At 35.7% G+C, this 27,006-nt stretch overlaps 1 protein-coding gene across 1 annotated transcript in view; it reads right to left on the reverse strand.

Annotated features, from left to right (window-relative positions):
* Positions 1–27,006, reverse strand: part of Abca8 (ATP binding cassette subfamily A member 8) — a 58,929-nt gene that overhangs the window by 28,504 nt on the left and 3,419 nt on the right. Inside the window, 17 exon segments of the mRNA XM_071604038.1 lie at positions 4,709–4,828; positions 6,330–6,469; positions 9,625–9,712; positions 11,052–11,193; positions 11,595–11,714; positions 12,085–12,260; positions 13,057–13,167; positions 13,849–13,907; positions 14,831–14,999; positions 15,898–16,045; positions 17,161–17,346; positions 17,662–17,803; positions 19,341–19,567; positions 20,196–20,299; positions 24,494–24,658; positions 25,279–25,483; positions 26,537–26,638. Of these exon segments, the coding sequence (XP_071460139.1) occupies positions 4,709–4,828; positions 6,330–6,469; positions 9,625–9,712; positions 11,052–11,193; positions 11,595–11,714; positions 12,085–12,260; positions 13,057–13,167; positions 13,849–13,907; positions 14,831–14,999; positions 15,898–16,045; positions 17,161–17,346; positions 17,662–17,803; positions 19,341–19,567; positions 20,196–20,299; positions 24,494–24,658; positions 25,279–25,483; positions 26,537–26,638 (2,404 nt within the window).

The following is a 27,006-nucleotide window of genomic DNA, read 5'->3' on the forward strand; positions in this document are numbered from 1 at the left end:
AAAAGAGGAGTGGAAAGAAGCTCCTAGATAATTCGAATATGCACTGTACATTAGAGAGATGAGATTAAAAATGCAAGGTCATTTTAGTGCCTCGTGTAATTTGCAAATTTAGTAAAGAAAGCAATCTTCTGTGTGTTCACTTAGAGAAGCAAGCTACAGATTGACATGCTACACACAGGGGGTGAACTATGAATGATAAGTTATCCACCTGGAGGTCAATTATAAATCGTCATTACTGGAGAGATTTAAAATGTGCACAGTGTTTGAGGCTGCACTCTTCTACCCTTTGCACATTCTCTGCTATCTCTAGGTCCCCAGGAGGCTGCCCACTGTACAATGCTAAAATAAACCCGACTCAAAGCCCCAGAAATGCACAGAAAAATTCACACTCTGACATAAAGATCTTGAACAAGATAGCGGTGAGAAGCACATTAAAAGAATCGTTTTAAATAATAGATATTTGTCATTTTTAATCCATTAGAAAGATGAGGGCATCATGAAAACTAAAAAGATTAACTTTCATTAAAAGAGAAGCTATTTCATTCATAGGGGAGAAGATTCCTATGTCTGCATTCATCCTTAGGGACAGGGCAGAAGGAGAGCCCACCAAAGGCATGGACAAAGGGCCAACAGCAGGATGAAACAAACCCTTATGGTCACATTTGGGCTACCGTACCCATCTAGAATCACGTGGTGCCAAAGTCACAAAATGAGTCCACGCTCTCTACCAATTCTTTCCCAAGGGGGCCCTTCACCAAGTGCATGCGAACAGTGCACCAGAGGTTGGGGCAGAAGGAAAAACAGAGAGGGCCACATGGAGGTGCCCAGGGTCTCCTGCAAGACATGAAGGCAAGTGGGGCTCTCTGTGTGAATTACAGCGTCCACCAATAGCCAGCCCACAGAAGGGGTAACTGAGGACACATGGGCCTCTGCTGGGTATAGCGCTGGCCACTTCAGTGACCATGCTGAAGTCTGCGTAGAGGATGGTAAGGTGGAGGGAGAGCTGGGGCAAAGTTTGATTTAAGTGGAGAGTAGGGCTCAGTACCCAGTGGTCAAATAAACCAATAAATTTTTAAAATGCAATAAAATAGGGTGGCAGGCACAAAGTCAAGGAAATTTCTGCTGCTGGAGGATTTGGTGGAGGGGGTGGTGCCGAGAACAGTCAGGACCCCTGTTCTGAAAAAGGGCAGATGCACTCTTGGAGCTTCGTAGCCTAACAGCCTTTAAAAAGAGGATGTGTGCTTTTCCCTACTTCCCTACCCTAACTTGGAGGTTGTCAGATTCCAAAAGCTTGGTATATGCCTTGCTCACTCACCCTTAAACATTTTCAGCTTCAAAAACCAGGTGCATCAGTAAAGCCAGTGATAAACAAACCAAAGGACAAAACCGTTGAGGAGACACCAAAGTAGGAAGTTCCCGGGCCCTGAACCTGTTATTTGCATGATTTGTCTTCTCTTAAAAGCTACAGGGACTCATCCTTACCACAGGCAAACGCAGCATCATTAGGAGAGAGGTGATTTTGACTCTAGGACAAGGAAAAACACCTTTAGAAGGCACCCAAAGGCAATTAATATGGCTAAACTCTAGCCCACCCCTGCAAGCAACCCTTTCCCATGAATAACACTCAGCTTCTCCCTTTGTCAAGAGCCAGCCCCACAATCCAGATTTCCACACTGCTCTCTGGCTCTGCCTCCTTTCTCCGAATTCCCAGCAAAAGCATCACCTGTGTGTTTGCATCCATGTGATTCGATTTCACTCTCACCCACACTAACTCAGAGATTCCTGTAGGTCTGAAGAGTTTAGCATTAATGCTGTAACTCAAGGTCATTCCGAAGGGAAAGATTTGATTTGACCTTCAAATCATGTGGAAGTGGGAAAGGAGGAAAAGCTGTCCAAAAGTACACATACTTGCCAAATACAGATCAGGTCAATCTAGTGATCTGTATCAGCATCCTGACAGAAAAAAGAGTCAACTCATTTTTCTGGGCATTGCTTTCTTCAGTCTTTACTGTTTTGTTGTGTTTATTATTATTTTTTTAATATGTCGATGATATAAGAAAAAATATAAGATATGAGAAGAAGCAGGAAATGTGACCGAGAGAGAAAAGAAGAATAGTCAAAATCATTACTGATGTGGGTCATCAGTGATTGTGGTCCAAATGTTGGGTTTAACACACATGGGTTTAAAAATATTTATGATTTATTCCAAGATCCACTGGAAAATATGAAGGATATCAGTGAGCCAATAAGTAAGTTCAGTAGAGAATCTGAAACTGTTAAAATATGAACAAATGGAAACATTCTGTTAAAAGATACAGTATCAGGAATAGAGAGTTTAATAGTTGGGCTTCAGAACAGTCTGAACAGAAGACAGCTGTGATTTTGAAGACAGGCAAACCTACATTGTCCAATTACTTTCCTTTTTATTTTTTAGACATTGTCCAATTTCTAACACAAAGAAAAACAAAGATTGGAAAACCTAACTGAGGAATCTAATGCCTGTGGGGCAGCACCAGATGTCTAAGATTTTTTTTTTTTTTTGCTCAGTATAAATTGCACCCACAGATCCAAAGAATTCAAAAGTCCCAAATAAGAACTGATAGAAGGTGCTGTTTAAGCTGATCATAAATTATACTAGATAAAATATCAGGCGGGAAGAGTTAGGAGCCCAATAGAGACATAACGTATGGGCAAATAAAAGAGAACATTAAAATCGGTTATATTCTCTCTCTCTCTCTCTCTCTCTCTCTCTCTCTCTCTCTCTCTCTCTCTCTGACTCATTTCTATCAATCAATCATCTGTCTGTAGCTCTTCAGATAAAGATACTGATTTACAGATATATAAGTGTATGTGACTTGGGTGAGAGTTTAATAATAATAACTGAGAAGCACATATAATTACAACGCATGATAGGAAATATCAAAAAGGAAAAGGGAGGAGATAAGTGTGTTCATTTAAAGGTAGTTGTATTTTGTGTGAACCAGTATAGCAATGCTGGAGTATAGTATACAAATAAATTTTTCTAGTGACCATGAAAAATAACACACCAAAAAAACCACAGCTAAAAAGGAAATAAGGAAGCAAGTTATTTACTACTAATAAAAAATCATGGCAGGAAGGAATAAAAAAGCAAAGACTAGAAGGGACCAATATGATAGATATAAACATAACCATAGCAATAATCACATTAAAAGAAATAAGAAATAAAAGAAAGATCAGGGATGTAGAAGAAGGGGATGGGGGGAGGGAGGAGGGACAGGATAAAGGTAAAACAGTGGAATGAATTTGACTTGACTTTCCAAGGTACATATGTGAGGATACTACAGTGAATCTCACATTATGTGTATCTACAAGACACTAATTTTATAAAAAGCATAAACAGGAAGATCAGTAAAATAGAGGAAAGGGAATAGGTGCAAGGGCTTTTTAAAGTGACCATGTATGACAACCTTGTCTCATCAAATTGAACACATCATTAAAGATGCAAACATTATAAAAGAGAGCCCAATAAAATTTTTAGAGTTGAAAATTGTACCAACTGAAAGTGAAAAATTTACCGGCAGAACTTAACATATTTCAGCAAATAGAACAATCGGTGAACATGACAGAAGTAAAATTGAGATTAGTCAGGGTAAGGAACATAAAGTAAAAGGAACAAAGAAAATGAAGAGTCCCAGAGAAATGTAGGATGTTACCAAGTCACCAATAAACAATGGCAGTGTCCGAAGGAAAGGAGAGGAAGGAAAGAAATGAGGCTAAAAACTTCCCCAATTGGATGAAAAACACTAATTTCCATATCCAAGTGTTTGGGTTTAGATGTGAGGAGTCCCCCAAAAGCTTACGTGTGAGACAATGCAAGGTTTGGAGGTGAAATGATTGTGTTATAGCCTTAACCTAATCAGTAGATTGATCCCTGATGGGATTCACTGAGTGGTGACTGGAGGCAGGTGAGGTGTGGCTGGAGGAAGAGGTTCACTGGGTGTGTGGAAGAGGTTCACTGGGTGTGTGGTTATAATGTATATATTTGTGTCTGGCAAGTGGAGGCCTCTCTCTCTCTGCTTTCTGGTTATTATGTGAACTGGTTCCCTCTGCCATACCTTGAGTCCTGAAGAATGGAGCCAGCCACTGATGCACTGAGACCTCTGAAACTGTGAGCCCCTAAATAAATCTTTCTCCTCTACAGTTGTTCTGGTTGGGTCTTTTAGTCACAAAAGCAAAAAAAAAAAAGCTGACTAAAACACCAAGATGCCCAACCTACCCCATGTAGGATAAATGTAAAGCTCTAAAGACATGAACAAGCTGTCCAAAGCTAGTCAGAAAAGAGAATATTGAAAGCAGCAAGAGAAAATGGCTCATCATAACAAGACATCCTCAATAAGTTTAAGAGCTGACTTCTCAGAAACCCTGGAGGGCAGCACACAGCAGAATGATGCAGAGTGTGCAGAAAGGAAGATAAGAAGGTTCTATCTGAAATTGATCTTGGGATGTGAGGAGGGCAATGACCCTTGGATGCAGGAAATCGAGCTATGCAATCAGTCAAGGCAATATTGACAGAGGACACAGCTCATCTTTGCATAAGCCTATCTGAGAAATGCGTTAGTCATGGAAACCAACGTTTCGCAATCACATCTTTGGAACAGGGTCTTCTCGAGCTATGAACTGCACTGCATGAGTATTTTCACACAAAATTTTCATGCATTTTATTTACCTGATTCATCGAGCGCTGATTTTCCTTCTAGCTTCAGGAACACTTCATTCAAAGTTGTCATGGAAACACCATAATTCTCAATTCCTAGGCCAGGATTGCTATCAACATCAGTGTAAAGTTCTAAAGAAAACAATCAGAGCAGTGAATCAAAACAGCAAAAGCCATGAGCAAACTAAGGACATCTTTCCAAATTAAATAAATAAATTATATGAAGTTATGCTTAAGATTTGTCTAAGATTTTTAAAATTAACATTTCATAATAAATAATCTTATTCTTCAATCCATGTATTTTCTATTTCACCCAAATATTACTCTCATGGTCAAATATTAGTTTATATTCATTTATGTTTCTATTATAACGTCATTCTAGATTTTTCTGATTTAGTTAATTATGAAATTTTGGACTTCTCAATGCTAAACTTTTTTACTTAAAGATTATTTTTTCCCCCAGATAACAGATACAAATGGGAAACATTCATGCTGTTACCAACAGAAGAGAAAGAACATATTTTTTGAGAATTAGGTAGATGGTTCAAAATCTTCTTCAGTTCTCAAAGCACCTGTCAAAGGACAGACGGAGGAACTAAGTCATTTTAAAATTAGTTTCTGTTTCTGAAAAATAATTCCCGAGTTCTAATAGAGAATGAAGAATCGACTTAGAATTTCTTGGGCTAGTAGGAAAGTATGATAGCAGAGATTCCCTCTAGCAATTTTTGTATCCGTTCCTTCTTTAGTTCATTTACCTAAAAATACTATGGCATCAATCATTGTTCATAAAACCAAGAGCAATGTCCCTGCCTGCATGGATTTGAATTATAGTGGGTAATTAAGCTTAAGCAAAAACACGATTCTAAGACTAGAGTGATTATAGAAGACCCGAGGCTTCATTCTGGAGAGTCCAGTGACAGAAGGATGTTAGAAGCGTCCAGTCTCAGCTGGAATATCTTACATGGAAAGGTAGAAAGGAAATTTGAACTGCTAACAAGTACCATGTGTTATTCTTCATTCTACCTAAAACTATTACAAACTTTCCCTATATTTTAATTACTCTTACAATACACTACAAACACTTTGCTGAATGCTTCTAAGGAATATTTATGTTATAAAATGTATATTTGAGTGACTTTATAGAATAATTATGTGTCTTTGTTAACCACACATATGGCAAGGCTAATTGATCCAGCCACTCAATGTCAGCCTTCATGGTCATGGAACAGAAGGATAAACAGAATTAGTAAACGTCTGTCCATTAGCCTGGAAAGCTCAAAGTTATCACAACGGCCTGGCCAAGAGAAATAGTTATATCATGGGGCTAATTAACATAGTTAAGCTAGAGGTTTCAACCATTTGTGTTCATGTACAGTTATGATTACTAGAATGTTCTGCTATATACCACCAGGGGAACAGAATTAAAAGAAGCTCTCTAAAAATGCACAAGCATTACTATCACAATATAATAATATTTCCCACTATAGGCAGTTGTTATTTGACTATTGATCTGATTACATTTAAATATCTGAACAACATCATAAGTTCTCAATGAGTGTTAGTTATAAAAGTTACCATTATTTTTATTATGGATATTATTTATATACTAATTTCATGTTTCTATAAACATTACCTGGAAAACTATGGGTTGTTTCTAAGGGTAGTGTATAGACAAGCTTTCCTTCACTTTCTGCTGATAATTTGGCATCAGGGATGTGCTGTTTAACAAGGGATGTTATCTTTTCCCGAGCACATAGTTCATTCAACTGCAAACTGGCGTTAAAAAAAAAAAAAAGGTATGTTTTTTGACATAGTCTCCAATAGCATGAAAATCAAGTCTAATCTCTATAGGACAAAGAAAACCAGCTAATATCTAATGCAAAAAAACGGGACATGAAAACATTAAATAAGAGGACAAAGATCCCAATCATATAAATGTAATGTGGGGAAGCAAAGATGAAGCTAAACAGAATTACTGGTCATATTACTGAGGGATGGTGCCCGGAGAAGATCAATAGTGATTCAGGTCCTTAAGTGGAGAATAACTACATGGTAGAAATACTAGGAATGCAACAAAGATCAGGAATAAGCAAGATGGATAATGTTGACAATTATGTCTAACCGAGGAAGTTTAAGTTAGCTAAATAGGATTATCATACTGGTTTGAAAGAACAAGAGACTTTTGATAGTCATAGATGCCAAACAGGTACTGTTATTGAGTTAATCATTCAATGCAAATTTCTTAGTATGTGATAAACATCACCCTACTAAGTGCTCAGGGTATAAGGTGAATAAGACAACATTAGCCAGCACTTATGAAATTATCTAGTCAGGGAGACAGGAAGAAAACAAACAGATAAGTAAACTAATTATCAATAGTAGTAAATGCTATGAAGGAAACTGGGTTATAGATAGAAACTAATTATGGATGAATGTGGGCTTGGGGAGCTGGGATCCCCAATTTTAGCTTTCTTTCTAGTGTCAACCCCAAAACTTTGAATAAGAACAAAATATCATTGAGAAGTCTAGCCATTCAAACACACCATACTATTTTCCCATTATAGGAAATAAAAATTGAACAATCAAGGTTAGTAAGTATATAGTAGATAACAATATGTCATGATTTTACTTTGAATCTTAGTTTTTGCCATTTGAAAAATCTAATTTAACCTATCTCAGCAGTTTCCTCATTAGTAAAATAGAATAATGATTTCTAACATTTAAGGTTGCTAAGAACTGAAAAATAGGGATGCTAACACTTAGCCCTTAAAAATGGTTGCTGTTTTATTGAGCTAAATGCTTCAGTCAGAATTATTCCATTTACTCATAAGGCATGCGTGAACTTATAAGAATATGTATTATTCCTAGAAGTAGTGAAACCCACTGAGGGAATCTGTCATGAAATAGAACAAGCTATAAACATTTCCTGGCCCCTTACAAGAACTTGAGCTGGGTGTTCTGGAGGACTTTGTAAGTGGTACACAGTGTCTTTCCTCAGGAGCTTATCCGTCGGAAGGCAGGCTTGGCAAACTTTTTCTGTAAATGGCTGGGTAGCAAATAGTTTAGACATTGCCTGAAAAGTCTAGTCATGTGTTTCAACTCTCTGTTGTGTCTCAGAAGCTCTGTAGGCAATATGTAAGAGAATTGCAAGCCTGGGCTCAATCAAAACTTCATTTACAAAAACAGGAAGGGGGCTGAATTTGGCTCACAAGGCCATAATTTGTTAACCTCAGGCTTTGAAGAAGAACATGAAGCAATTATGCAAATTACTGTCCAGAGGCCCATGGAAAGAGTCATGGGCAGGGAATCTTGACTAGCACCTTTATTTTGAGAGCATAGGTATGTCCTCAATATTACACAAGATTCTAAGCAACATCTCATTTATTTTTCTATAACCTTTACTTATAATCTGGGAGTTATTACTCCCAGTTTATAAGTGAGAAAACTGAGTTTCAAAAAGTCTAAATAACTTCTAAGAAAAAGTGCAAACTAAATGCTTCAGGGAATTAAAAACAAAATTGGGACATCACACAAAACAGGAAGATTATCAAAGTGTGCATGAGATATTATCCATTTAACTCTTTAGGACTTAAACAGGTGGAAATGGGTTCAACAGCTAGCCTCAAAAAAAAAAAAAGTGTAGATCATGGTAGGACATGCATAAGGAGCAATGACTATTTCACTTTAACTAAAGGGTATTGAATTGGGTCAGGGTACATGGTATGGGAGTCATGACAGACGGGTCACACCAGCATTATTTGGCTACATGGTTTGGATTCTGGTAGGTAAAATTTCTGAAGTTTGTTTGTTATGTTTTGTCATTTTATCTTTATTTTCTTTTTTAAGTATAAATGATATAAATCAGAACTAACCAATTAATTTAAAAATTAAAACATGGTCTTGGACACTAGATTTGAAGCTAAACATATTGAGAATCAATTCGTGGCTCTACCACACAACAACGTAGTGTTATGGTTTGAACGTGTCTCTCAAAGTTCACGGGCTGGAAATAATCCCAGTGCAATGGTGTTGAGATGTGGAAGCTTTGAGAGGTGATTAGGTCATGAGGCTCTCTCTTCATGAATGGATTCATGCCATTATCATAGAGGTGAGTTAGTTATTGTGGGAATGGATTCCTGATAAAATGATGAGTTTACCCCCTACCCTGCCCTGTGTGTGATCTCTTGCCCTTTCTCCTTTTACCATGGGATGATGCAGCGAGAAGACCCGTGCCAAGTGTGGTCCCTCAACCTTGGACTTCCCAGCCTCCAGAACTGTAGGAAATAAATGTTTATTCTTTATAAATTACCCAGTCTCAGGTACTTTGTTCTAGCAGCACAAAATAGTCAGTCTAAGACACATAGGGAGTATATAATTTTATCTGTAAAGTAAAAGTAATGATGATTCCCATCTCAAAAATAAAAGATTGAAATAAAATAATGTTAAGTATCATCCAAATAAATAACAGCTCTCACATGCTACTATTCAAAACACTAATAATTGAGAAGAATGGAAAGGAGAAGGTCAAGAAAAAGGAGGAAGCACCGAAGGAATTGGAAGCAAGTAGGAAATTATATTAACACCCTGGGTGAGAGATGATTAGGGTATGAAAGAATATATCAGTGAAAAAGTTCCCTTAATACATGTTTCCATAGACCATGCATTCTGAATATATTTCCTAACACACATTTATCTAAACTTCTGTTGCCATCTTATATTCTCAATCTCAGGCGTCTCCAAAGTCGTCAACTCTCACATATACATGATTTCTGTATCAATAGCTCAGTACCTGTTTGGCATCTATGACAGATATGTGCATGTGGGTGTGCAAGCACTTGGATATAATGAACACAGATCTTCTTGGCATGTTTGTTTCCATCTCCATCAAGCCTCTCTTTTACCAAAAGAACCTTCCCTGGGGGCCCTACCTTAGGTGATAACCAATCCCCCACTTTTTCTTCAGAAACAATGAAGAACCCGCACACTTCAGTTTCCCTTTGGAGAGAAACACTTTCCTATCTGAAAAGGAAGAATCAAAGAAGAGAGTTTGATAGGCAGTTTTTTTTAATTGATTTTATTTTTTAAATACACGACAGTGGAATGTATTACAATTCTTATTACGCATATGGAGCACAATTTTTCATATCTCTGTTTGTATATAAAGTATGTTCATACCAATTCATGTCTTCATAGATGTACTTTGGATAATGATGTCCATCACATTCCACCATCATTGCTAACCCCCTGCCCCCTCTCTTCCCCTCCCACCCCTCTGCCCTACCTAGAGTTTATCATCTCACTCCAGTCAAATGGCAGCTATTATGAAGACAAACAACAATAAGTGTTGGCGAGGATGTAGGGAGAAAGGTACACTCGTACATTGCTGGTGGGACTGCAAATTGGTGCAGTCAAAAGCAGTATGGAGATTCCTTGGAAAACTGGGAATGGAACCACCATTTGACCCAGCTATCCCTCTCCTTGGTCTATACCCAAAGGACTTAAAAACAGCATACTACAGGGACACAGCCACATTAATGTTTAAAGCAGCACAATTCACAATAGATAAACTGTGGAACCCCTAGATGCCCTTCAATAGATGAATAGATTAAAAAAATGTGGCATAAATACACAATGGAATATTACTCAGCAATAAAAGAGAATAAAATCATGGCATTTGCAGATAAATGGATGGAGTTGGAGAAGATAATGCTAAGTGAAGTTAGCCCATCCCCAAAAGACAAATACTGAATGTTTTCTCTGATATAAAGTGACTGACTCATAGTGGGGTAGGGAGGGGGAGCATGGAAGGAATAGATGAATTCCATTTGCTTTTTGAGAAAACACAGTATGATCTAACTCCAGTTAAGGAGTGTCTATAGTCTGCACAGAGACAGAGCTAGTAAGGACTCCATAAAGTCCTTACTTTATTTTAATCTAATTTATGTATTTTAGGTCATCTTTGCACCAACTCATCAGGGAGATTCAACTATGTGAATATACTGTCTATCATAGAGAATCATCACATAACACATTTTGATGGATCAAACATTAAAATTCTTTGGATATTTCAAGTTGATATGTCTCTATTCTGAGAGAATTAATCTCTTAGAATACTGACTCTACTTACTTCCCTGGAACAGCCCACTCCTACATCATCAAATAATACAAATTTTACAAGATACATAGAAATGGCTGGAGGCGAGAAGATTTGGGCCCAATTGCATCTCGTCCCCAGTGGTACAGATTACCATGGATGGCTAGATTGCCAGTATTAAATAGAGCTGTCCAGAATACCAATCCACATCTCTCAAATACCCTGAAGTCCTCATGAGGATATTCAATGAAAACCAGCAATTATCTGCCAGGAGGTCAGCCTCATCCATGAACTGAGTAGTAAAAAGTATCACACGGTCTCTTCTACGCCCTTTCAGGAGGTTCCAAATTCTGTGTCTTGAGAAGGGATCCATTCCAGCACTGGGTTCATCTAATAGGAAAACCTGCAGAGGAGGGAGGTATGAAGGAGAAGTGTGTGTGTGTATGTGAGTGTGTGTGTGTGTGTGTGTGTGTGTGTATGTGTGTTTCTCCTAAGGTGAAGTTTTTCCAGAAAACAATGTAAAGACCATATTATTTATATGCATTTATTTACTTACTTTTTTGCAGTACTGAGGGTCAAACCCAGAGCCTCGTGTATGCCAGGCAAGCACTCTACCACTGGGCTACATCCCCCATCCTTTATTTGTATTTAAAAGGTATTGTGATTAGGATTTTGTTCTTATTTTGAATATTTTATTACAAATATTTTATCAAACACGTCCTTTTTCAATTACAAGGTTTGAATTCTCATCAAAAGTTTCACTTTCTAAAACTTGAAAACACCCATAAATTTAGCTGAACTCACCTGAGGATCTCCTAAAATGGCAATCCCAAAGGTTAGTTTTCTTTTCTGTCCACCACTTAAGTTTTGAGCCAGGATATTCTGAATATTTTGTATTTCCAATTCCAGCAAAACTCTTTGTATCTAATCAAAAGACAACATTGTATGTCATATACCAAGATTCATTTCTTTTTTCAGCTGCTGTGTGATCTCAGTCAAGTTACTTTCTCTCTGAACCTCAGTTTCTACATGCATAAAATGGGAATAATAACAGCTTTATCTCATAGTGTTGTTCTAAGGAATAAATGAGTTCTACATTTACAGTAAAGGATATGCTCGGCACATTGTAAATTATCTAAATGTTCACTATTGCTTAAATTGGATTTTCCTCTTCAACATTTACCAACGACTTACACACAGATAATTAATAAAAGAGAAAAACAAAACTAAACTGAGCAAATAGGATTAGCAATCTCACTTTGACCAATACATGAGTTTTAATGTATTTATATACCTCTTGCTCCACTTCTTGTGGCAGAATCCCTCTTATTTTAGCAAATAGCCTGAGGTTTTCTTCCACAGTCAGGAAGTCAAACTTCACATTGGATTGTGGACAAATTCCAGTGATCTTGATGATGTTTTCTAGGTCATCCATTTCTGAAAGTTTATTATTGTAGATGGTGACAGAACCTGTTACAAAGATTCTACATTAATATCTGGATAATGAGTAAAACAGAGTATTTCTAAATAAAAAATCATAATCAATGCACTAATCAATAAACTATTTTATCTTCAAGCTTTATACAATTTAGGCATTATGAATTTTCATTTCAGTTGTAAATTGTAAAAGGAGTTCCCATCTGGGATTTTATTCCTAATGATGTAGTGCAGTCTCTTACCATTTATAATTAGGTTTGGCTAGATGCCCACTGGGGCCTTAGCAACAGTGATACAAATAGAGCTGATGAATAGCTACACACTGTGACTTGTCCTCTTTTGTTGCTGGGATCATGAAGAACATTGGGTAAAAATCCCAATCTAGCCTCTTGCAACATGAAAGTCCATGCCAAAACAGAGGTGCAGCTGTCCTATCTGAAGCCTCATATATGTGAGGGGGCACATGTTAAATTACCAAGTGTCAATCACTTGGTTCAGAACAGAGAAAAACCACTCTGTTAACCCACAGAGTCATGAAAAAAAAAATAAAAAATTTTTATTTTAAGCCATTCAGTTTGGGAGTATTTGTCATGCAGCAAAAGCTGACAGATACATATGGGAATGCCAAACTGATGACCATGAAAATAATCATCACAAAATACTTACATTCTATATGTAGTAATTAAACATCACAAACATTTATGGAATAATATTACAAATAGATTTCCATTTTTTCTTTGGTATCTGTGTTTATCATTAATAACCAGGAGGATTTTATATTATCAGCTTACTTCTTTGTCAACCTGACTTTGGAAAAAAGAACTCTCACCTTTGGTGGGAACAGACAACCCACTAAGAATATTTAACAGTGTTGATTTTCCAGCTCCACTGTGACCAAGGATTGCAGTGATTTGGCCTTCATAAATGTCCAATACCAGGTCTAGGAGGAATGGAAGGTAAGATAAGGAAGGAGGGAGAGGAAATGGGAGGAAGGAAGGAAAATAATAAAAATCACAAATAACATTCTGTTACAGAACCAATAAATTAATACTTGATTTCCTGGAATGATTGTATTTTCTAGTGTGAAAACATTGTAAGTTCAAAATAAAAATACCCTTAAAAACTAATTTTTATAAAATCCTTTCTAGAATTTTTTAAGTTATTTGATTAAAATGAATGAAACATGCCTTATACCCTTAAATTCATTGAAATTGCCTGGCATGGTAGGTGGATGTTAGTATTTATTGAATGGGAGAATAGATTAATAATAAAGTATCACATAGCTAAAACTCCCAAGTGGTAAGTAGGTAAGTGCCCCCCCCCCTTCAGAAAAGGAAAAAAAGTAGAGTATCTACCAATAGCTTTTGGATTATAGAAGAAAAATTGAGGGTGTAGGAAAAAATATCTGTAGGTTACATCACTATAGACTTTAAATACATGTAATTCTATAACACCCACTTTTTCTTAACTTTTATAAAGTAAAAGTGATGTGTTAGAGGGGAAAATTTATAATAGGGTTCAAATAACTTTTCAAATCTGAGATATTATCATTAACTGCTCAATAAAAGCAAAACAATGTGAATTTAAATCATGAAATTGACTTCAATATATATTTTTTTACCTTTCAAAGCTTCTATTTTATCAGGTTTTCCTTTATATTCTTTTGTAATATTTCTGATTCTGAAAAAAAAAGAAAGAAAAAAGAAAAGCTACTTCAAGGTGACAGTTCTCTCTGGTCTGTAATTCCAGTTTGGCTGCCAGAATCAGATGAAACTGATCTTTAGGATGGAGAGAGAGGTAGCAGTCACTCTCTTGCAGTCCTGGTTGTGGGACAGAATTCTTCAAGAATCCTGCAGAATACTGTGGTCCTGGCTGGACATTGGCATCACCTGATGAGTTTTAAAAATTTGTGCTTGGGTCTTACCAGTTGAGACTCTTTCCCTGGACTGGGCCATGGTCTAACATCAATTAATAGAGAACAGGGCCATCTCTGGACTGCAAAGTTAAGGAAGTCAGAGCAAGAGAGGACATGGGCACCCAACACTAAAAGGGTCAGCGTGAACTACTAGCACAGGTTGGTGATCTCTTTTCTTTTCTTTTTTTTTTCTGCTACAACAAAAGAAACTTTATTTAAAAATACTTCTTTTACAGACATGGGTGCTTGAAAAGCTCTTTAGTTAACTGTGTATGGAAATGAAAAAAAAATAATAAATAACTATGTAATTAGGTTTTCTCATTTCTATTTTGATTCCATTTTACTGTCAAAAAAATGAGAAGTATCATAAATGCAATGTGTATAAAGTGTGAATAAATGTTGCCAAAGAAAGTAGGGAGGCTAAGGATGGAGAAAGAAAGAAACGAACAAAAAGACCAAGAATCCAAGCAAGAGTTTTGTTGACATGTCTTCACTGGTGAAATCTAAGTTTTTATTTAATGTAGATGTCAACCCTGCAGGGGGCTAGTAAGGGAATTCTTTAAAATGAGAAGTGATGCAAGTGTTGTGGCATGGTCACTTCTCCAGAGCCCAGGGAGAACTCTGCTTGTCTCAGGACCAATTCTTAGCTCCCCAACCTTGGCCTGGACTCCATTCACATCCTTGTTACCTGATGGCTTCTTTCCCATGGAATTCTGGAGACACTGGTTCAAAAGAGTCATTAGATGAAGGACTGGAATCTATTTTATCTTCAAGGATCACATGATCAGCCTTTTGTTGTCATGACCAAAATGAGGACTTCAGGAAAAACAAGGGTGAATGTTGATGTCCAAATTCATCTGCATGACCCAGTGACAAATATAAGGTCAATAAGCAATTTTAGGGAAGAGTGACACTAACCTAGCCTGGCAATACAACCCCTTTGCTGCTAAGCCTTGTTGGTCAACACAAGGCAATACATTTTTTGTGTTTTTGTTTCTACTTTTGATGCTGGGTATTAAACCCAGGTAATCATTCATGCTAAAGAAAGTGCTCAACTATTAAGCTAGGCCTGAGTCCCAATGAGCATGTTTTAACATGTGCAACTACATAAGAAAAAAAAAATCACCAAGCTATCTCTATTATAATAGTTATTCCTATAGGAAGCAATGAAACTGAGATTAAAAAGTTTTCAGGAGGAATTTTAATAAACGTTCAATTAACCCTAATAAAGCCAGATATTAGAATCAAAATGCAAATGATTTGGGGCCTGTTGAATTCTGTGTCATTTTATTAACAAGCGAAGAAGACATTGGGAAATGCCTACTGGAAAAATAAAATGAATATTTTAAGAGAAGATAGAATGGGACTTAACAAAACAACACATTTGTGGGAAAGGGGAAGAATGGGGCAAAAAAATTATTCAGACTCAACAGTGGAACTTTAGAAAGCAACTTTATATTCCTGTTTTATCTCATTCCTAGACAATAACTTTCCTCTGAAGCAAATTTATAATTTGCTGGGGGTGCAGTTCATTAGCAAATGCTTGCCTAGTATACATGAGGCTCAGGTTCCATCTCTAGAGCTACAATTAAAAAAAAAAAAATCTACATTTGTGTGTTTCTGAACTGCCATGCTAACTAGCTATACAAAAGCAGCAAAGTGGTTTGTAACATATAAATCGTACATGTATTAAGAAATCTGTTCTAGGAAAGAATGTTACTCAAATGATGTTTGATTTTAATCATAACCACTCACTTGGAAACATTTTTTCAAAGTACATCATGAGTGCCAGATAGAGGAAAGTGTCAAAGGCCAACATGAAATGTGTTGCTATAATTAGATTGGAGCTGACTGGTGCATCAAGAAATGCATTAGAATTTACGTCATAATCCAAGTGTAAAAGCTGAAAATTAAAAAAAAAAAGATAAGTTACATTTGTGATACATTTTAAATAATTTAAATAACAAGAATAAGATGGCTACTTATTGTCTCCTCCTGGGAATAGAAATTTAAACAAGGAGATGGCCTACTTGATGGTTGTCAAATGTATCAGAAGGCATGGACAGTTGAGAAACTGTAATAGGTGTTAACAACTGTGGTGAGGAAAGTGTGTTCTAAATGAAATTGGAGCATTAGGAGGAGGTAGGGAAACATGGCAAATGATGGCACTAGAGCTAAATTTAGACTTTTACCAAATAAGACACAGTCAAAAGAAGGGTGAGTTCTGAACATGGCTGCATAACAAATAATTTTTATTCTGGAAAAAAATAGTAGTATGTTAAAAACAAACAAACAAACAACAACCCAGTAGGGTCTATGATATTCTAATGAAGAATTGCTTTATTATTAACCATTCTTTTCTTAAGCACTAAAACCAGATATTTCATGATTGGCATCACCATTTATTTGGAAGGAAGGCAACGTGAGTTCAATAAAATAAAAGAAAAAATTTTATGAAAAGAAACAGTTTGCTAGTTAGTTAATATGTTTTCAAGGTATTTTTAGCTTGATGGTGTATGTTGTCTTAAATTACTAAATCAAAATATGAACAGAAGCTGAAGCCACAGAAATAGAGAGCAGAAGATTGGTCACCAGAAGCCGGGGAGGGTCCAGGGGGGAGGGGATGGGGAGATGTGGATCCATGGGCACAAAGTGACCTTAGAGGGGAGGAAGCAGCTTTGGGGCCCTACTGTATGTAATGTGACTAGAGCTCACAACATGGTGTTCATAACATCAAATATGTATTTAATAGCCAAAGAAAATGCTTTATATGGTCTCCAAGGGATTTTGTATTGATCATTCACCCCCTGCCTTTGGTTTAGGCTTATTTTGCTGGGCTAAGTACTTTCAAAGCTTTTAAAAGTTCAGCTTTGCAAAATCAAAAAGTCTACAGGAGGGTTTTAAATTTCACCATGCTGAAGTATGAAAACTATTACAGATTCTTTTTTTTTTTTTTTTGATTACAGATTCTTCCAGAGAAGAAAGATGCTTTTCACCGATCATTAGATGGCTTCTTACCTGGGACATTCCAAGGGTGAAAGCAAACGGGCTAAGAAAACTGAAAATCCACTCCAAAGACACTGGGAGATATCTGTACAACGCTGTGAATCCAAGGCTCCCCCAGAAGACAGTAAGGAGGAACACCACTAGGCTAGTGAGGAAAGACTTCTTCACCAAGACGCTCATCAGGAAAGCCAGAGCAATCTAAACAAGAGAAGACCCGACTGGGTAAGGTCCCTCCAGGAATTATTAGTAGCATGATAACAGGAGGGATTTTACAAATAACATTTTAGTTCTATTATTAGTTTGCATGTAACGAGTGAAACTATTATTTTGCCAATTGTATTAATAATTGACATCACAAAGCATTACTAATCCAATTGTATCCACCTATAGATTTTTGCATGCAACTAGAGCAGGCAGAAAACAGATGTGTAGACAAAATAAGATAATCTGAAACCAACAGTTTGATTTTTAAGGCAAGAGATAGACAGGGAAAAATTTAATTCATCAACTCACCAGTGACAATCCATAAAGGAGAAAGAGGGTAAAAACTACCATGAAGTTGGTCAGAATAAAAAACTGGGTAGATTTTATAATAAGTGCCAAGAAAAGGGCCATAATGAAGATGAAGCCGGCATAGAGCAAACCCCAGGAGAGCCTGGTGCAAAAACAGAGCTTTGTTTTAGTACTGAGTGTTCAGTTGAAAAGAAGGACCCACCATGGATTGTACTGTAATTTTTCATTGTTCATTTGCCCACTCATTCATTCATACACCCATGCTGTTGTGCAGCAGGTATTTATTGCCTATTCTAGGATATGCTATTGCAAACTAGAACTTTTTAAACAGAATTCATAAGGGATTAAGAATATTCTTTTTCTGAAAAATAATTTCAGAAACACACATGCACACACATCATTATAAACAAAAAAAGAAATAATTAGGTTTCAAGTCTGATGAATTTGGGTTGTAACATTTCATTTTGGACTTTCTTACCCTGTGACTGTGGGAAAACTCTGTAACCAATTTTTCTCCCCTTTATTCCTCTGAAAATAGAAAACTATACTATGGTGAGAACTTGGTGAGGTGAGGTTATATGGGTCATCGTCTTAGTTCATGGTAGCACCTTTGTGAATCCCTGATATCTTTTTCTCTAGAGGCTTAAAGAGTGAGAAGCCTCATAAATTTCCTTGGAGATAAGAAATTACTCCTCATGTGAAATTCTGTCACTTCTCTTACCAAAAGCTCTTTTCACCTTTCTCTGCATGAATACATCAAGAAGTCTACATACTTGCCCTTAATTCCACTCATTTTCCAGTGAGATAGAGTGCTAAAATTCATACCATTTACTTTGTCTCAGAATAGTCCACTATGCTTTTCTTATCAATTTCTTTATCTTGTTTTACAGTCTTCTTTAGAGAGTATAATGAAATAAAGATACTTTAAAAAAAATTAAAAAATAGCTGCAAGACCAATACAATAATAGCTAGCACATAGAGCAATTATTATGTATTGGGCAGTGTTTAAAAAACTTAGCAAATAGTAAATCATCTGCTTCTCACCATAGCTGAATGCAGAAATGACATTTCTATGTTTTACTCATGTTATTGACAGAGAAGCCATTGAACAAAGATGTTAACAGTCTCAAATCCAAGTGTTTGGCTCTAGAATCTCCAGATTTCACTGCTCTACTATAATTTCCTCTAATATTAATTCAGTAAATAGGTCAATACTGATTTTCAGGATTTTAGCACAGAAGGAACTCTAACTCCTAATTGATTACAATATGCCCAACCCGCCCATCTCCCTCCCTTCACGGTTACTTTCGTCCTTCTCCATGCCCTGTCAATTAATTACTCTCGAGGTCTCACACAGAACCTTGTCCATTCTTGGAATTACTCAAGCTTTGACTTCTGCCCTTGCAGTCCCATTCTAGCTGGAATTCCACTTCCTCTGGCAAAGATGCTGACCTCTGTCTTTCCCATTCCATTATCACAACTGCCCAGCAAACTAAACCCGAGAGAATCACAGTCACATTCGGTCTTGTCCTGGCAAACATTATACCAAGGGTGACTTATTGCATTCGGAGGGTAAAGGGAAAAGTTAGAAAACCATTAGGTTTTAATAAAGATACACTGCAGACACCCACTTTTCCAGAGATTCTCCATTGAGAACACTGTGCTACAGCCCAGCTCACCAGAACGCTGAATCCTGCAGGCCCATCATGGTCATCAAGGCCTTCATCGTTTTCCTCTCCCTCGTGACATTGATGGATGCATAGTAAATGAATGGGGAAAAGGAGATGATGCAGAAGAAAATGAAAAAATCAGTTGCGATTCCTCCTTGACTAATAAAGGGCTGTATCTTCATGTATCTTCCGGTAACCGACATAAGTTCCTCCATGACTGAATGATTTGTTGTGGTCTGAAGAAAGATAATAATAAATAAAATTTCCACACCGAATGACGTGCTGGGGTTTCGTGTCTCTGTTTTTATCATCTCTTTTCCTAGAAATGTGCAATCCTTCTAGGATCTGATGCTGGCCTACATTTCCACATCCGTGTACTGCACTGGTCCACCTGGATTTTGGATTCCAGGCTTTCCAGAATTCTTAGCATTACTGTGTTTGACTATCTCCCCACCCAATGTCACTTCATGATTTCTTTGCAGTGCCTTTTCTGATCTTAGATTTGACAAACCCCTCACCTCAAGCTTCTAGTTTAACTGCCATTTTAATGAGACTCTTTCCACAGCTTTATAGGCTGGAAACTTGCTTGTTTGTTTAAAAGGACTTTTTGATATGCCCATGATCACCTACTTCTGTTCTATTGATGTCCTTATTATATCCCTGGTTTCCTGACAACATTTCTTCTCTGTATGCCTTATTTCCTAACGACATACAGCAAATTTAGTGGTCTTTGTTGTAAATATACAAATGAGTAAATGAAAGAACAGGGCTAGCCATTTATATTTCCTTCCATGAGACTTCTAGTACCTCTGGTATAATTAATTTGTATGGAAAATTAGTTTTCATTGAACATTTTGTACTCACTTCTATAATAGCAGCATTAATGGCAGCTTGAAGAGCCACAAAACCTTCCTTCCAGAATATTGAGATGTAACAGTCAACATCTTCATCTTCTTCAAAACAATGAGCTTTGTGATTAAAAAAGACAAGAAATCATCACTAGAATTATATCAATTCTGATCACAGGAAATGGGCTTTTCAGTGGCCCATAATTCAAATGGACTTATTTTGGCTCTAAAACATGAAAACATAGGTTATAGTAATGATTCTCCAAACGAGTCAGGCGGAGCTGTCTTGGGGAACGTTCTGCCTGTAGTCATCTTTCTCATACCACCTTTTGTGCTTCTCTGCCAGTCAAGAATTTTGTGGAACTCTTCTATTTCTGCATTGTGAAAACAATATCTTTTTGATATTAGTTTTAGTCAGCTTTTTCACCACTGTGACCAAAAGACCTCACAAGAATGAAGTTTGATGTTCATGGTTTCAGAGCTCTGACAGCTGACTCTGTAGCCTGGGGCCTCAGATGAGAAAGAACATGATGGCAGAAGGGCAGGGTGGAGGAAAGCAGCCTAGGACATGGTAATCAGGAAACAGAGAGAGTTCTACTCACCTCGGACAAAATGTATACCCCAAAGGCTGCCAGTGATCTACTTCCTCCAGCTACACCCTACCTGCCTACAAACACCATCAAGTTCATCCATTCAAGTGGAGCAATGCATTGATTAGGTTAAGGCTCTCATAACCCCATTATTTCACCTCTAAATTTTTTTTTTGCATTGTCTTCCATGTAAACTTCTGGGGCACACCTCATATCTAAACCATAACAATGTTCTTCAAAACAGCAGGATTTCTAGTATGCATTGAGAAACACTGAAATACAGCTTGTTCTAACATGGGGTACAACACAGCATAAAGGGCCAAATGGAAGTTTGAATAAGGAAACTCACTGTGCTTAAATCATGTCAATCAGAATGTCTTTTGAAGAAAGAAGTTTATTTATTAAAAAAAAGATCTACCAGTCCATTGATATTAATATATTTAATGTAGCTATTTTATATATGAACTATGTATAATATGTTGAATATATTTATAATATTTAATGAAATTATATTACGGTGATAGTCTTTAATAAGATTAATTAAAGTTAAATATAGGAATCAAATGCATACTGCATTAAGATTTTCAATATTTAAAAATTATTTTGAAATATTTCAGATCTACAAATAATATAAAAATAGACACACATGTACTTATCACCAAATTTTTAAAATAAATCATTACAAATACAGTTGAACTCCTTTACATACTGTCTAAATGTTCTTTCCTAAGCACCAATCCTTGAAATAGCTAATGATGTTTCTGAACTTCACGTTTACATATGTCTTTAGGCTTTTACTGTGTAACCCTAAACTATATAAGTAATTTTTAAACATAAACTCTATTTAATCCATAGATCTCATTATATTCATTATTCTGCACCTTACTTCAGTTGTTATGTTTAATAACTTTGAAATCTGTCTAAATAGCCCTATTTATTTCTTCTTATGATTATGGAATCCCATTGTAGAAATGTGAGCCAATCAATTTATTTATCTACTCTCCTGATATTTGGGTTAGTTCTTTTTTTCTTTTTACTGTTGTCACCAGCCTCCATTAAAAAAAAATCTAAAATTTGCTTTTTAAAAGGCAAATTTAAATATCAACATAAAAGTATCTAAGCTACTTGTTTCTACTCTTGTCCCCAGCCCCGATTAAAAAATCTAAAATTGTTTTTCACCCAGAAGAAGGAGACTGAAAGCTATAATTTTTTGAAGAATTCTTTTATATTTTATCATGCATGTGTGTGTATCAGTCAGGATAGTCTATGATATGCTATAGTAACAAATTACCTTTAAACCTCAACTTATCACCACAAAAGCTTATTTCTTACTCAGGCTACAAGTTCAGCAAGGTTCTTTGGTCAGAGGTTGGGGGATATTCTATTCCACATTAAACTAAGGATTTCCAAATGAAATGAATTTTCTGCACTATTATATGTGACTCATTCTGCTTGTAGAAGCAGGTGAAGAAAGATGAGAAATCCACTCTTGCTTTTAAAGTGCCTTGAGTCTGGCTCTTCATTGAGAGCTTCCGAAGCACTCAGGAAGGACAGAACAGGCTACCAGTTTTTAATGTAGGGATGAGAGTTTTACTAAAAAGATTTTTATGATGATGGGTTATATATTATTCAATTTTTGCAGAATTTAGAAAATTATATGATACTGGATAGGCATTCTCTTTTCTACATATCCTAGTCAATACTTTGTATTATTTGTTAGTTTTTGCAAATCTAATGAATGTGAAATGATGTAACAAGTGGTTTCAAAATACAGTTCTCTGATTGCTAATGCAGGTAGAAATCTCTCCACGTGCTTAATCTTGATCTGTGTTTCATGTTTTATGAAATACCTGCTATGTCTTTCAATAATGTCCTATTTTGAGGTCTTTTTCTTATTTATTCAAAGAAAATCTTTATGTATTCTGAAATCATCTTTTGCTAGTTTTATTTGTTATCAATATCTTTTTTCAATTCTACCTCAAATTCTCACTATCTATACAGTATCTTTGGATAATAAGAATTCCTTGATTTTTATCTAGCTGAATATATCTATCTTTTATTTTGTAGTTTATATATTTTTCATTTTGCAAGAAAGTCCTCCTATCCAATAGTTATAAAAGTATGTTCTTATACTGACTTCCAAAAGTTTTGCAGGACTTTTTAAATTTTTTTTTACCTAAAATTGGTTGTTCTGTACAAGATAATTTTATTTTGTTCTTTATGGAGAGACAATTTTTCCTGCAGTTCTCAGCATTAATTGGTAATGTCCTCTCAGTCATATATGAGTGTCCATGTTTATGTGAGAATTTTCCAAGATTCTCTCTTCTCTGTCATTGGCCTATTCATCTGTGGCAGTAACATACTGTCTTAATTTCTTATTTAATTTTTAAAAATGAGTAGCTTGGATACTTTGATTTTGATATTTAAATTTGCCTTTTAAAAAGCAAATTTTAGAATGAATATGTCAACTTCTCTGAAAAAGTCTATTATTCCTTAGATTACTTGCTTATTTTATATTCTCAGTTTTATAATTCCACTGGGAAATATATATATATATATATATATATATTCAAATATATATATATATATATTCAAATATATATATATATTCAAATATATATATATTCAAATATATATATATATTCAAATATATATATATTCAAATATATATTCAAATATATATATTCAAATATATATATATATATTCAAATATATATATTCAAATATATATATATATATTCAAATATATATATATATATATATTCAAATATATATATATATATATATTCAGCTTGGGCAATTCTCTTGACTCTCGTGGTGCCTTGTTTTTACATATTGGAGAGTAAATTTACATTTAGAGATATTTTGTCTTTGCTGTCTTAGTTGAGGTCGTATTTTTCTAGAGAAAATTTATAATATCATCTGTCAGGCACCCCAGAATCTGACTAGCCTAGGAGCACTTTATATTTTTTAGTTGAGATTTTTCAGATTAGCTTCTCAAGTTAAGGAAGAATTCTAGACTCAGGAGAAGGTGACTGAAAGCTATGATTTTCTTAAGAATTCTCTTTGTATTATTTCAGAGCCCAAAGGGAGAACAACAAACTTCATTTTATTCTTTCTTTATCAACAGGTGTCTCTTTTTTTGTGAACTCTTGCTGAGTACACAGCCCTCCAGATTCCAAATTAATTCAGGAAACTTCATCTTACACAAACCCAAGATCTTCTCCTCTGTTCCCACATAGCTACTAAAACCCAAATCTCTTGGTTGCTGAGCTTCGCAAAGTCATATAGCACCAATAATAACCAATTAACACTGAGTTTGGTGCCCTCTCCATTTTAGACCTTCAAGAATTGCTCTTACTTTCATATGGATTTACTTAAGCATTTAAACGGAAGTTTGTTCTATTTTATCCATAAATTTTATTTTACCTTAACAACCATATATTACAGCTATATATCACAGATAATGTATGTTTATATGTATATGTGTACATATGTATACACATAAGTCATGTCTGGATATATGTATATGGCTATATATAGTGATCATATATTGAATATGTTAGTTTACTCAAAGATGAAAGCACATTTTTTGAATGTGTAGAATGACATGGACATCACCATGATAGAGATGATCTAACTTGACATATTAACATCTGTTTCTATGAATGGCTCAAACATAAATGAAATAGTGATCAGTGTGATCATATGGCTGGAAAGTTACCTGTATGGTCCCTGTGTTCCTTACTGATCGGGATTCTTCGTCCCAACAAGAATTTCAGATGATATGAATATGTGTTTGTAAAGATGACTCTTACTATTTCCTCATGATAATCTGCTTTCAATTCTTTAATGCTTTCTTCATCTGATAGTCCCATGACTTCTTTACCTGCCATTACAAGAAAGTGATGTTATTAGTAAATTACCGGGAGACTCGCCTTCAAGATGTCATGTTCAATAGCTTTTACTAGAGTTCTTTATGAAAATAAAATGAAATCATGTATTGACTTTGGCAGAGTCATGAAATCTAAAATGTTGGGGGAAGATGTTTCTAAAGTTTCATTTAGATACCATCAGAAGAAACACATAAAATTTAGTTATTTTTTCCCCACATGTTGTGATTATTGAGCCAATTTCATCAACATAACATATACTATACCAATTACACTATTTGTAGAATAATTAGTATTCTAATAAATCTAAAATTGTATATAGGTATACAATTAGGCACTTGTTGATACTGGAAATAAATATAGTTATTTTCCTGTACAAATCCTGACAGTAAGGTGAAGAAATTCAAAAAAAGAGGGAATTTTTCAAAATATGTGGAGTGCCTATGTTGACATAACTTAAACGAATCCTTTATTTCCAACAAAGAAGTATGTTCAGTTTCCCATTTTAGCAATTTTGATAATTGACACAATTTTATCAGCTGAAATGTAAATTAAATGCCTGCATCTGCATGGATTCTGATGTCACATATTCCTTGTGGATTGCTAGACAACTCACCTGTCATGAAGGAGGTAGTAGCTACTTTGCTCATTATCTGTTGGGTTACATTGGTGACAGGTGTGTATTCAATTGTAAATTTGGATTCATTAAATGAATCTACCCTTCCGAGGTTCACAGGAGGCCTTAAAGAAAAGTCTTCAACTTGATGACCAATAGGATAGAAGTACAAACAAAGTAGGAGGAGCAACGCGTTCATCCATTCCTACGCAGCCCGAGAATGAGGAGAGAAAATTGTGATTTCAAATTATTCATCCATAGTCATTTGTCATACAATTCGTCCCTCTGTTCCTTTTTAAAATTTCAACACATCTTGCAATATGAACCATTTAAAAAATGTATAAAACAAACTGAGTAATTTCAATGAACTATTAATAGTAATTCAAATGGATTGAGCTAAATTCAAATGGATCAGTGCTAAAGGACTGATCATGAGAAATGAAACGCAACAGGACACGCCATTTTAAATTATTGTCAGCTGGTGTTACTTTGGTAACGCACTCATTGATGTATTTGATTCTGTTGAAAGTCCCTGTGTTGAAGAGACCCAGAGCATGCTATAGGGATGATACGCCAAGTTCCAGCCATTGGAAATTCAACAGAGTGATAACGAGGAACACTGTTTCAGTAATTAGTTATAAATCCTGGTCACTTGCAAATTCCCATTAAGAATCACCATATTTCCCAAATGCATAATTTTAAAAAGATTTCACTATGTACATACAGTATAATTCCCATTTAATTCAATATGCTACCTTGCTCTATGAAACTGATTTTAAAAGATACCAAAGTTCAACCAGGCTTTTCATTACATGGTACCATTAAAAAGTAATTTTCTTCTTGGCACTTATACATTCCCAAACTTTGTACTACTTTTGAAGAAAATGTTTGTTTTTTTTTTTAAAGAAAGAAATTCCACAGTTACCTGTGGGTTGATTTGTTTGCTGTGTCTTTAGAATATCACTACTTATGAATGAGTGGGGAACACTAGTAAGAAGAATAATTATTGGCTTTTAAAACATTTATTGAATTCTCAGTTTCTGGCCAGCCTCTGTGCTTTTAGGCCTCAATTTATAGGTTTTTGCCAATTTAAATGTCTTCAAGTAGATTTAGAGTCTTAAAAACGGATTCTTCTGCTTTATAAAGGTTTTTCATTTTATTTTTGGTAGGGGAAATATAAAACAAAAGCATAAATGCCTCTCAGGTAATATACATCTTCCCATCTTAAATACAAAGTGGCACAGATAACGAATCATACCATTAGTGGCTCTCTTTTCATTCTCCACTTTTTAAGAATGTTCTTATGTAATAAAGCCCAAGTTTGTTGACACACGCTTATCTTTCTCTTACCCATGTTGCCCTGTTCAATGAGAAAGAAGGGGAGAAAATGAGTAAATGTGAGTTCATAACAGGAACAAATAACCTGCAAACAGAAAGGGAGCAGCCTGGTAACTCCAGTATCCCATACGAGCGCTACAGTCTGGGTGTTCCTGAGTTAGCATGTTATTACTCCCATGCCACCTTCTCCCTGCTTCCAGGCTCTGCTCCATCATGGATTTGTGAGGCACTTGGCCAGTTACTGACTTATGACTTCTTAGCTCCAAATTCGCCTTTCATAGTTTTCCCTGTGAAGATGGATATGGCCCCTTGAAATTACCAATTTTGCTAGCTGGCATGATGTTCAGTTTTGTCCCTAGAGGACTTTCCTTAGTCTGTTTTCTGTTGCTA

Source organism: Marmota flaviventris, chromosome 17 (assembly GCF_047511675.1).
Source record: "Marmota flaviventris isolate mMarFla1 chromosome 17, mMarFla1.hap1, whole genome shotgun sequence".
Lineage (NCBI taxonomy): Eukaryota > Metazoa > Chordata > Mammalia > Rodentia > Sciuridae > Marmota > Marmota flaviventris.